The sequence below is a fragment of the Sorex fumeus genome, unplaced genomic scaffold (genome assembly GCF_029834395.1).
Source record: "Sorex fumeus unplaced genomic scaffold, SorFum_2.1 ptg000073l, whole genome shotgun sequence".
Taxonomy (NCBI): Eukaryota; Metazoa; Chordata; class Mammalia; order Eulipotyphla; family Soricidae; genus Sorex; species Sorex fumeus.
The window spans coordinates 17,510,998-17,524,668 of record NW_026606130.1 but is presented as its reverse complement, the minus strand read 5'-3'; the positions used below and the strand labels follow the sequence as shown (position 1 = coordinate 17,524,668).

Here is a 13,671-nt window from a genome sequence, read left to right as displayed (position 1 = left end):
ACTACCTTAAACTAAGAAGCTTCTGCACCTCCAAAGAAATAGTGACCAAAATACAAAGACAGTCTACAGAATGGGAAAGGATATTCTCCAAATTCACATCCGACAAGGGGTTGATATCAAGGATATACAAAGTGCTGGTTAAACTCCACAAGAAAACAACATCTAACCCCATCAAAAAGTGGGGCAACGAAATGAACAGAAACTTTCTCAAAGAAGAAATCCGAATGGCTAAAAGGCACATGAGAAAATGCTCTACATCATTAATCATCAGGGAGATGCAGATCAAAACAACAATGAGATATCATTTCACACCACAGAGACTGGCCCATATCCAAAAGAACAAAAGTAACCTGTGTTGGCGTGGATGTGGCGAGAAAGGGACCCTCCTTCACTGCTGGTGGGAATGCCGACTGGTTCAACCCTTTTGGAAAACAGTATGGACGCTTCTCAAAAACTTAGAAATTGAGCTCCCATTTGACCCAGTGATACCACTCCTGGGAATATACCCTGGAGAGGCAAAAAAGTATAGTCGAATTGACATCTGCACTTGTTTGTTCATTGCAGCACTGTTTACAATAGCTAGAATATGGAAAAAAACCTGAGTGCCCGAGAGCAGATGACTGGTTAAAGAACCTTTGGTACATCTACACAATGGAGTACTATGTAGCTGTTAGAAAAAATGAAGTCATGAAATATACATACAAGTGGTACTACATGGAAAATATCATGCTAAGCGAAATGAGTCAGAAAGAGAGGGACAGACATAGAAAGATTGCATTCATCTGGATAACATAAAGTAACAAAATAAGAGACTATCACCCAAGAGCAGCTGTGATAAATACCAGGAGGTTCACTCAATGGCTTAGAAGCCAGCCACACACTGTAGGGGCAAAGGCAGTTCAGATAGAGAAGGGAGCATCAAATAAAGTGTGCTGGGACGATCTGCACAGGATGGGAGATGCATACTGAAAGTAGTCTATAGACTGAACATGAGTGCCACCCAATGTCTCTTCTGCAGAGCACGGCACCCAGAAAGAGAAATAGAACAAAAGGGAGTGCCCTGCCACAGAGGCAGGGTGGAATGGGGGATGGGAGGGGTGGGAGGGATACTGGGATTGTTGGGGGTCGAGAATGGGCACTGGTGGTGGGATGGGTACTCGATCATAGTATAACTGAAACCCAAGCACAACAACTTGTAAATCTACTACTGTACCTCATGGTGTTTCACTAATAAAAAATAAATTAATTAAAAAAGAAAAAATTATATAAATTTTATTGAGATAATATCTGCTTATAGCATTATAAATGTCAGGTGTTCAACATTACTTGATCATTATTATTTGCATCATGATTACACAGAAGGCTTCATGCTGGGATATTTCTCTTCAATAAAGTGCAATCCCTGTCTCAAAAAACAAGGCAAAACACCACCATGGGGTTGTTCCTGGGAACAGAATCATAAATAGCCCCTGACCACTGCTGGGTATGGTCCAACCCCCCCACACCTCAATAAATAAATTTTAAAGGAAAAATATCTATTTCTATCCTATGGAAAATACATATTGATAACTAATTCAGTGATATAGTTTCATTCAGGTGAACATAAGAGCAAGAGGCGTGTTGATGTCTTTTTTATATATAAATTCAGACAAGTGTTTTATAGCTTTCTACATATATTACCATATAAAATAATACAGTTATAAATAAAAAATTTAAATATCAGTAAAAACAACTAATTTAAGATGTGAAAAGTATCCAAGTATCGAAGTGTAGCTCATGGTAAATTTGTTTCTAAGCTCTTACCAATGCTTTGTAGTTTTAGACACATTGATCAGTCTATTAGTTTGGTTCCTTTTCTACAAAATGGAAATGACAATAGGGTTTTTGTGTGGACTGAAATGGAAAAAGTTAACATAGCATAATGCTAAGCATAAAATTGTCAAGCTATTATTAAATGTTGGTTTCTTTCGGCTGTTATAGAAATAGAGGGCAGAGATTACAGAGTGCAGTTTTTGTTCCTTTGTGGAAACTTTTGTTACACTAGCTATATTTTCAAATCATTCTGCTAGCTGGTGTAAGTGATGCAAGGAGTCCTTATTAGACTGTTTTTCTGCCTCAGTTCACTGGCAGAGCTAATGTTAAATGAGTGCTACCTGGATGTTGTATTTTTTCCTGCTAGGTCTTAATAGCAACAGGCAAGTGAATTCTTCAATCTAAATCCTGCTTCAGCAGTGTTTTCCTACACCATCCACAATACCTGATCATAGAGGTTAATCTAATATTAGGCCCATGTTCTGGTTTGGTTTGGTTAATTTGAAGACCAACATGTGGCTTTGGTTAACTCTTGTAATTTTTGACCTCACAAGTGGTGCACAGGAGGCCTAGCTGTCATTTCTAATTGAAGTCTAAGGCCCTAGGATGTGGTGCTAGTGATCAAAAGGGAAATTCAAACAGAACACAGGAGCCATGAAGGGTCACATCTGACCATTCCTGGGACCTCCATGCTTATATCCAGTAATATTGGGGGACCATATAGTTCTGTTAATGAATCCAGGGAGCCCACACATGCAAAGAATGTACACTACTCTCAGTACTATTTCTCTGGCCCAGTGACTTTGGTTTTTTGGAGACCAAGTTTTGGTGTGTGATCAACCGTTTCCACTAGAAGAGGATTGGTTTTTTGTGTGTACCAAACTCAATGGTACTCAGGGCTTACTCCTGTCTATGTGCTCAGGGATCACTCCTGATGGGGATCAGAGAACAGGATGGAGTCCCAGGTATTAAACCTGGATAAGCTGCATGGAAGACAAGTGCCCTAACCCACTGTACTATCTCACCAGCTCGTCACTCTGAGGAACAATCTTGTTACTAGAATTTTGCTTCATACTATAAATTTTAGATCTGGATATTCAATCTGTAGGAAATACTTGTGTGGTTTTACTTAAAATCTGAAAGTATTAGAGGAAGTAATTTTCAGCTGATGTGTGTGTTTATCATTAATTGGTTCCTTCATAAATAGTAAATCCCCAGATGTTAGAATAATTCAGCTAAGATTTTTAAATATAATACCCAAACCAACTTGGGTACAGACTTCATTAAAATTCAGTGCATGAAGTATAAGAATAGTTAGTAATTTTTAACTTTCTGTGGCCAGAGAGAGTGAGAGTACAGGAGATAAGGTGGTGCCTTACAGCTGACCACTTTTCTAGCCATGGCAAAGCATATGGTCTCTTGAGCACTTCCAAGCATCCCTCTTGAATAATTTGCCAGGAATAACCCCTGAGCACTACTGGTGTTGGCCAGACCCCAATTAAAACAAAAGAGTAAAATTTTTCTTTTTCATGAAATCAAAAACCATCTGTAAAGTACTTAAATAATATGAACATTTAATGATTAAGGAGATTTAGTGATTAGATGAGAAATATATTAGTGATCCAAAATAACCCTGAAATGTTCTAATAAAATGATAACCAAATGATACTGGATGGATACTCTGCAGGGATGTTGAAATTATGCAAAATGTTGGATTTACACAGAACAGGAAAAAAGCCAGGTGCCAAGTCTACCCTGAAAGTCACTGTGATTAAGAAACTGACAGAATCTGCCTTCAGGAGTAGCAGATGGTAACATGACTATATTGTATGTATTTAAAAGGTACTGATCTTTTTCACAGGTGATTTCTCATTATCAATGTAAAGAACAGCATGATGCCCACAGATTTGAGAAAATCAGCAACATTATTAAGCAATTTAAACTGAGCTGCAGGTAAGATATCTCATTTAATTTATTTATCTCTGTGATTTTTCAGATGTTCACATAACTATATTTCTTTGTATTATTATTAGAGATGCGCCACTTAAAAATTAGGTAAAAGGTTTGAGGAATGTGTCATAGAATGTCCTAGAGTGCACATATATAGCTGGAATAGCTTTATGCACTCCTACCCTAGTAGCTTGTTGGGACTACCAAAATTTGATATAAAACTACTAAAAGGTTTGAGGAATGTGTCATAGAATGTCCTAGAGTGCACATATATAGCTGTAATAGCTTTATGCACTCCTACCCTAGTAGCTTGTTGGGACTACTATTGTATATGGGATTGACAGAAACATATTAAGCTATACATATATTCAAAATAGTTTCTTTGTTCAAAAACCCCCCTAAACTTTAAAGAAGCCTACAATTGACTAAAAGTCATGTCCTCTAATATAAACTGAACTGATGTAAAAGAAAAAATATATATATAAAAGCTAAGTAGAGTATCTTCAAGATGCCCAATATTACGTTGGAAGAAATAAATAGAAAATATGTCTTGAAAATGAAGAAAGGATAATTTACCCTCTACAAAACCAAAATTTGATATAAAACTACAGTAATTCAAATATTGACATCCTAATTCAGGTGTATAAAGAGAAAGTCTAGAAATATTAATATTGCTTTGATCAAATATAGTTTGAGTTTTAAAATTGTGAATATAAAAGGAATAGCTCAAAATCATAACTAGTTAATAATAATAATAAAAATTCTTACTCTAAAAAACTTATACACAGAGTACAATATTCTTTAGCACACTTTGAAACTTCCTGATGTTTGTTTTTTTAAATGAAAATCTGTTTATAATAATTTTTCAACATTTATTTTTGAGGAACAGAGAAATAGTTCAATCCTGACACCACATATGGTCTCCTGACCTTCATTAGGGGTGATTCATGAGCACAGAACCATGAATAAGCCCAGCAGAGCTGGTGTGAACCAAAAAAAAATACTAATTTTTTGAGAGATAAATTATTCTTGCAAGTGTTTAATAATATCAGTAACTATTAAAAATGCTAATAATTTGTTAAAATATATAAAATTATAATTATTTTGATACATATGAAACTGTAATGTAGTTTGCCATTTGTAGAAAATTTATAGAAAACATCAAAAATTAGCTTGAAAACTTTTCTTAGATGGGTCGATTGAATATCCAGATTTTACACAATAAAGCAACATGGTTATTTTTTCAGGTTGTGTAAAAAAAACAAAGGAAAACATAGACCCTCAAAACTCTACTCAAGTATTGCTATATATGCTTTCTAGACTTGAAGAATCTTTCTCCTGCCAAAGGCCATTTGGATATTTATAACATCTCTCTTGGGCCACACAATACAGGCAATTAACAAGAACATATATATGTTTCATCATTTACTAAGGTCAGACCACATGATTTTGAGAGCCTTATAAGGGCTTGACATTCCCCACCCTACTTTCCTTCTTCTAGGAAAAAAATCAGGCAGTTGACAGATATTTATAAATTCTGACTATATGACACTCATTAAAATTAAGTTTTCAAAAACATGGAAGCAAATTTGAGCCAAGAATCAAGTTGAAAGACCAACTATTATGACCTATATACTTGTGTTCAAATTTTGGTTTCCAGTTTCAAAAATGATTTCATTACATTTTTTTAAAAAGAGGGGCCGGAGCGACAGCACAGTGGGTAGGGCATTTGCCTTGCACGTGGCCGACCCGGGTTCGATTCCCAGCATCCCATATAATTCCCCGAGCACCGCCAGGAGTAATTCCTGAGTGCAGAGCCAGGAGTAACCCCTGTGCATCGCCGGGTGTGACCCAAAAAGCAAAAAAAAATTTTTTTAAAAGAGAGAAAAATGTAAATGTCCTTGGTTATGAGTAAATAGGAACTTGTCCTGTATTTCCTAATAAAGAGTGGTGTCATATGATAGATGACATTAAATTTTTAAAAATGGTTACAATATTATAGTATTTTATCTGTTTAGTTTTATACTGTTATATCTGAATAATTGTCACCACTCCCACCAATAAAATTCCAGTTCCATCCCACCACTGAAAGACCCCTCTGCTCCCACTCCATCTTTCTCTTTCCCTCTAGTAAACCACAATAGTTTCAACTGAGTTGTAATTTGTTTTTCTTTAGTTCATTTGCTTTAGTAATTCATATTCCACGTATGCGTGAAACCATCCAACAATGGTTGTGTTTTGTTTTTTTACTTATTTCACTTAGCAGGATCACCTTAGATCCCATCCATTTTGTTCCAAATGGCACAATTTTATCTTTTTAAGGGCATAGTAGTATTCAACTGAGTATATGTACTAAAGCATCTGTATACTGTATAGTCTATCATCTATTAAAGAGATGTATAGGTTGATTCTGTATTTTGAAAATTGTGAACACAAAGGTGCAGATAGTAAAGTAAAGGCCCTCCCGTTGATCATCAATTTGCTCGAGCGGGCCCGGTAACGTCTCCATTGGAGACTTTGTTGTTACTGTGTTTGGCATATCGAATACGTCACGGGGAGCTTGCCAGGCTCTGCCGTGCAGATATCATTCTGAATTAGAAATTTCATATTATTCAGATAAATGCAGGAGCAATATTTAGAAGCAGTATTGCCAGGGCAGATAGAATTTTCAGTTTAATTTTTCAAGGAGTCTTCATAGCAGGTGTATCAGTTTATATTCCCTAAAACAGTATATCAGTTTATTTTCCTCCATATCCTCGCCAACATATCTGCTTATCTTTTGAATATAGGCCATTTGCACCTATGTAAGCTTAGGTCTAATTGTGACTTTGATTTTCATTGAAATAAATGATACATTTCTTTTCAAAATGCTTTTTTCATCTTACGTTGTTTTCCAGAGGTTCTGTGCCTCATCTTGGAGCTCCTTGATCTTTTCCTCAACTGCTGCTATTCTGCTGCCTCCACTGCATTTTTCATATCACCAAATATATTCTTCATTTCTGAAACTTTTTAATGTAGAATTCTCATTTCTTCTATTATATTTTCTTTTACTTTGCTGACATTCTATGCCATTGTTTCTTGGAGCTCAATAAACACCCCAAAATGGTGTTATTCATTCATTCTCAGAGCGTTTACAGTTATGATTTGTGCTGGTGGATTTAAAAAAAAATACTGGGTGGGATGGGGGGGATGGGGTGTGGGAGGAATACTGGGATTCGTGGTGGTGGGAAATGGGCACTGGTGGAGGGATGGGTATTTGATCATTGTATAATGGAAATCCAGGCACAAAAAATTTGTAAGTCTACAACTGTACCTCATGGTGTCTCACTAATAAAAATTACATAAATAAATAAAGAACACAAAACCAAAAAATACTATTTTAGTTACCATCATTTATAGTACATTCTATTAATGATACAATGTTCCAGCCCCACTTTCTCCACCAAACTGTCTGCTTTCCTTCACCATTGTCTTAATATTCCCCTTCTCAATTCCTCTACTCTACCCTTGTAAGCTCAATTCTCTTCACTGTGCTAAACTCAGTACTATAGATCAGTTATCAGATTCCGTTGCCTATGCCCATTTTTTATTCCCTCACTATGCTTCTTTATATCCCATGAAGTGTTTTTAGTATTTCAGTGCTACTATCCTGGGTGCATATATTAATAATTGTTATATATTTATTTTATATTAATCCATTTATTGTTATTGTGTAGTAATATTTTTGACTGTAGATAACTGTTTTGGTTGGAAGCCTATTTAATATTATGAAACTACAGCGATTCCTGCATGTCCTATTGGCTTGGACTACTAGTTTTCATCTTGCCGGTTGACGTATTGACGTATATTATGTCATTATACTTAAGTGGCATTTTATTTTCAGTCTGTTAAGCCTGTTCCCTCTGATTGATGGGTTTAGTACATTTACTTAAGGATCACAACAGATATATAGGGAATTCCTACTACCATTTTGTCATTTTTCCATGTTTCTATTAATTTATTTCCTTCAGTTTTCGGTGCACTTTTAAAAATTCAGATACAAGCGCTTCTTTAACTTTTCCTGTAATGAAGGCCTAGCATTGGGAAATTACTATAACCTCTGTTATATCTAAAAGATTTTTGTAGATTATGGTATTCTCTGTCCGTTTTTTATAATTGCTTATTTTGAACATTTAATTTTATTTTGTCCTAGTCTACACAGTTTTCATTGTGAAGTCTGATTAAAGTGCTAAAGAATTACTCTTACATATTACCTTATTTTTCTCACTAGCTTCCTTCAATTTTGTTTCCTAATTGAACTCTTTTTAGTGCTTTTTTATTGAATCACTGAGAGATATACAGTTACGAAGTTGTTCATGTGTAAGTTTCAGTCGTTCAGTGTTCCATCACCCATCACCCACCATTGTGTGTTTCTACCACCAGTCTCTGCAGATTCCCTCCCCACCAAACATGGCCTGTCTCTATGACATATACTTCTCTCTCTCTCTCAGCATGGTGGTTTGCAGTACTATTACTGAAAGGGTATCACTTTACTTCCTTTCAGCAATCAGTTAGAGTCCAGAGTAATCATTTCCAGCTATGACAGTCATAAGTACCTTCTCTGTCCTAATGCACTTCACCCCACCCCACTCCTTATGTCAAGTTTGTAATCATGGACCAAGTCTTCCTGGCCTTTGTTTCTATTGTATTTGGGTATTATTTTCATACCATTTTTTTATCCTGCAAATGAGTTTGATCATTCTATATCTATATCTTTGACTCATTTCACTCACCATGATACTCTCCATGCCCATCCATGTATGTAAAATCTTATCACGCCGAAGGTTGTATGTTCACGGGCTCACTGGACGGCACTGTTTCACTGCCTGCGTTCGGTGCTCTTGAGCCGCTGTGTGTGGCCTGGATCAGAACGGCTGTTGGTCAAGGGCAGACGGAAGAAGAAACGAGGGCCAGGCCGGTCTATATCTCGAGCGGGCCCAGTAACGTCTCCATTGGAGACTTTGTTGTTACTGTGTCTGGCATATTCCAATCCTCTTCACTCCTGTCTTTCTCTGCCTCCTTCTCTCCTGGGCCCCAGTCTTGGAAGCTCTCTCCTTCTGGCTCTGACTCTGGATCTCTGGAGTCCGAGCTCTCTCACTTCTGACCCCTTTTCCGAGCTTACGTCTTAGTTTATATAGCAGTCACATAAGGCGGTGACATAAAGGTGGGTTGAATACTGACGAATCAACAAAGAGAGGTAAGACCACTCCTCCAGGAGATTAACTCAAGGATAAAATCTCATCTACAGAGATTACTTCAGATTACTAGGAGATCCACCCAAGGGTGGGATCCCAACAAGGGTGTGTTCTTCCTTCAGTTAGTAATCTACTTAAATAGTTGTAATAAATCTACTTCTAATATTTCTAGCAATGTCATTCTGTATGAGCACAGTAAGAGATATAAATTTAGTTTGGTTCTTCCTGAGAACATCTCACTATACATTTCGTAGTCCTCAGGCCAGGTTAATCTTCCTAGCTCCAGCAGGGTCCTAGTCTCGTCGTTACTTACTTTTGGATCATGACAGCATTTGTCCATGATCATGCCCTCAACTTATAGTTGAGTATCGTGGCTCTTTGGCCTGGCCCATTTCGATGCCACGGTAGCTCACTGCTTGCCCTGGATCCATTCAGTCCCTCGTCAGGACCCTGCTTTTGGGGTGCTAGGAACTAAGGGCAACTGAGTCAAGAAATCAGAAGCCCAGGAGTAAATATTATTTGGAGTCAATCAACTCCCAAGTTACAAAGCATAATATTATCTGTCTTCCTGTGTCCACACAGAAAGGACATTGCTTACAATACAAGTTCAGTGTTCTTAGATGGGTGTGACCTGACAAACCTAAGCTACCTGAGGAAGGACAAAAGAGTGTTATCCTACACAGGTATAAGCAAATGTCATGACTATATTTTTTCTGACAGCTACATATTGTTATATTGTTCAGATATACCATGTTTCCTTATTTTATCTTATCTTATACAATGTTTCCTTATTTTTTCTCAGGAACTTGGGTTGTTTCCAGATTCTAGCTGCTGTGAATAGTGCTGCAATGAACATATGATATGAATGCATATGGCTTTTCTACATTGTCTTTTTGTGCCACTAGGGTATATTCTCAGGAGTGGTATTACTGGGTATATGGAAGCTCAATTTTAAGTTTTTTGAGGAATGTTCATAATATATTCCAGAAAGGCTGGACCAATTGATATTTCCACCAGCAGTGAATGAGAATCACTTTCTCTCTGCATCCATGCCATCACTGGTTGTTCTTTTGGATGTGTGCCAGTCTCTGTGGCTTCAGATCATGTCTTATTGTTGTTTTCATTTATAGATCTTCGATAATTTGTGATATAGAGCACGTTTTCATGTACTTTTGGCCATTTGTATTTATTTTTTGAGGAAATTTCTGCTCATTTGTTCTCCCCATATTTTGATGGAGTTAGTTGTTTTTCTTTTAATGTTCTACGGGTGAATTTTTAATAATTTGGATATTAACCCCTTATCGGAAGAGTGTTGGATAAAAAAAATTTTCCCATTCCGTGGTTGTCCTGGTATTCTTGTTATTCCTTTGAAGGTAAAAGTTTCTTAGTTTCATCTTTCTTTACTTTGCTTCCACTTGCTTGGCCAGTGGTGTTTCATTTTTTTTTTTTGCATTCGTTTCAGGGAGCCTTTATTTATTTATTATTATTTTAATTTAATTTAATTTTTTAAATTTTTATTAGTGACACACCATGAGCTACAGTTGTAGACTTACAAATTTTTGTGCTTGGGTGTCAGTTATACAATGACCGAATACCCATATTTTAAGACGCCTTTAGCTTAAATATCATGGAGGGTTATGCCTACATTTAACTCTTGTACTTTATGGATTCACGTCTGATATCAAGAACTTCATTCCAGGGGTATGGTGCCGCCAGCAAGTCAATCTGTACCTGTGAGGCAAGTGCATCATCAGCCTTATGGCGCCTTCATACTTCGAGATACCCCAAAATTGCTGCTGTGCCTTTGGCGAGACGCCAAAAACTTGGGGCAAAGTTTACCAAGAAAGTAAACGGCCAAAAGTTAGGTATGTGGGAAACACACCCACAAACCACCTCCGGCTCAGCTATATAATTGGATGCATGACCTCTCTGGTTCCAGATCGAACAGCTTAACGGCCATGGATCCCAGAGACTCAGAAAAAAATCTCGAAACCCAGTGGCTTTTGGCAGAAATGTATCCAGTCCCTGCAGTAGGTTACCGGTGCTGGGCCAACTCAGGTGGGAATAGGTTTCATGCCTTGGTCTGTTCCCCCTAGCGGTCCGGTGGCTGCCATCCTCCAGAGGTCACTGGACAGTCAGGTTTGGGCCCGCAGTGATGAGATATTTTGGGCCTCAGGGGATGGGGGTGGAGCCAGTCCTGTCCTCCCCACCCCAACGAGACCCCAAGTTATCACCCATGAATGGCCTCTCTGGCTCCTGATCAAGCTGCTTAACAGCCATGCCCCCAGAGACTCAGAAACAAATCTCAAAACCCAGCGGCTTTTGGCAGAAATGTGTCCCGACCACACAGTAGGTTACTGTCGCCAGGCCACCCCACGGGGGAAAGGGTGTTGTCCCTCTGCCCGCTTCCCCCTGGCGGCTCGGTGGCCATCATCCTCCAGAGGCCATTGGACAGTCAGGTTTGGGCCCGCAGTGATGAGACATTTTGGGCCTCACGGGATGGGGATGGAGCCGGTCCTGTCCTCCCCACCCACCCCAACGAAATCCCAAGTCATCGCCCACGAACGGCCATTCTGACTCCTGATCAAGCTGCTTCCCCCCCATACCCCCCGTCCCATCCTGCCTCTGTGGCAGGGTATTCCCCCTTGTTCTCTCTCTCTTCTTTTGGGTACTGTGTTTTGCAAGAGAGGCATTGAGTGACAATCATGTTTGGTCTATAGACTACTTTTAGCATGCTTCTCCCACCCTGTGAGGGTCCTCACAACACCCTTCATTTGGTGCCCTCTTCTCTGCTTAACGGCCATGATCGCAGAGACTCAGGAGCAAATCTCGGAACCTAGCAGGCTTTGGCAGAAATCCCTGCAGATTTAAGTGTTAAAATTTCGGAATTTCAAAATTGCGTGGCCACTACTACAGCCACATGACATTATATGTTATTCATAGCCAGCAATAGAAAACAAATTGTCTATTGTTGCCTTTCCAGCAGATCTGAGTGTTGGGGTAAAATCTCAAATAATAATGGTGGGTCTGGTGTCAAAATATTGAATAAAATTATAAAAAAATTAAAAAAGAACTTCATTCCATTTTGATTTAAATTTTGTGCATGGCTTTAGAAAGAGGTCTAGTTCATTTTTTGCACTTTTGCATGTAGCTGACCAGTTTTCCCAGCACCTCTTGTTGATGAGGTTTTCCTTGCTCAACTTCTTTTTTTTTTGCTTCTTTACTGAAAATTAACTGATCTTTATTGAAAAGTAATGGAAGTTCTTTCTTTCAAGTCTCTTCCATTGAATTTAGGGTCTGTCATTTTTTTCAATACTATGCAGTTTTAATTACTGTCGCTTTGTACAGTTTGAAGTTGTGTAAAGACATGCCACCCATCTTCTTTTTCCCAAGGACTACCTAACTACTCAGAGTGAGGGAGTGTTGTCCCAAGGACTACCTAACTATTCAGAGTGAGGGGGTGTTGTTATTCCATACAAATTTCAGGAGTGATTTATTTCTAAATTTTTATAATGGCATGGGTTTCCTTATAGGGACTGCAATGAATTTGTACAATGTTTGGGTGTAGTATTGGTATATCAATGATATTAATCCTCCCAAATCATGAACAGGAGATCTGTTTCCTATTTTTCATATCTTCTTTTACTTCTTGAAGTGTTTTGTAATTTTTTATAGTTCCTTCACCTCTTTAGTTAAGGTGATTCTGAAGTACTTGATTTTCTGAGCCACATTTGTGAACAAGATTGTTTTTTAATGTACTTTCTTCTATTTCATTATTTGTATATATAGTATAGACATGTACTTTTGCATGTTAATTTTGTATGCTGCCACTTTACTATAAGTCTATTGTTTCTAGGAGCTTTCTTGTAGAGTCTTTAGGATTTTCTAAATATAGTATCATGTCATCTGCAAACAGTGAGAGCTTACCCTCTTCCTTTTTTTATCTAGTTGTTATGGCAAGTACATTCAGTAACATATTGAATAGAAATGTCAAGAGTGAGCAATCTTGGGTTGTGCCTAGTCTTAGGGGTAAGGCTTTTAATTTTTCCCCATTGGGAATAATGCTTGCTGAGTGTTTATGGTAAATGGCTTTGACTTCACTGTGAAAAGTTTCTACAACTCCCATTTTGTTGAGAGTTTTTTTTCATGAATGGGTGTTAGATCTTGTCAAATGCTTTTTTGCATCTATTGATATTATCATAAGGGTTTTAATTTTTCTTTTATTGATAGGTGAATTATTTTGATTTACTTAAATATGTTAAACCATCATAACAATCCCAGAATAAGTCCCATTTGGTTGTGGTATATGATATTTTTGATGAGTTGTTGAATTCTATTTGCTCATATTTTGTTGAGGGTCTTTGCATCTGTGTTTATCAAGTATATTGGTCTGTAATTATCTTATTTATGATGTCTCTATCTGCTTTGAGGAACAAGGTTATATTTGCTTCTAGAAACACTTTGGGTGTGTTTCTATTTCTTCAAATTACTGGAAGAACCTGAAAAGGATTGCCTGTAGTTCCTCTTTAAAGGTTTGAAAGAATTCATTAGTAAGTCCATCTGGGCCTAAGGTTTGTTTGGGAGAAGAGTTTTGATTATCATTTCTATTTCCTTTCCGTGATGGGTTTGTTCAGATTTTAAAAATCATCCTAGTGGAGTTCATGCCCGATTCAGT

The 13,671-nt window shown here is 37.7% G+C and overlaps 1 protein-coding gene across 1 annotated transcript in view; it reads left to right on the top strand.

Annotated features, from left to right (window-relative positions):
* Nucleotides 1-13,671, top strand: part of RRAGB (Ras related GTP binding B) — a 71,168-nt gene that overhangs the window by 43,066 nt on the left and 14,431 nt on the right. Inside the window, exon 8 of the mRNA XM_056130044.1 lies at nt 3,674-3,765. Coding sequence (XP_055986019.1) covers nt 3,674-3,765 — 92 coding nt within the window. The remainder of the gene's footprint in view (nt 1-3,673; nt 3,766-13,671) is intronic.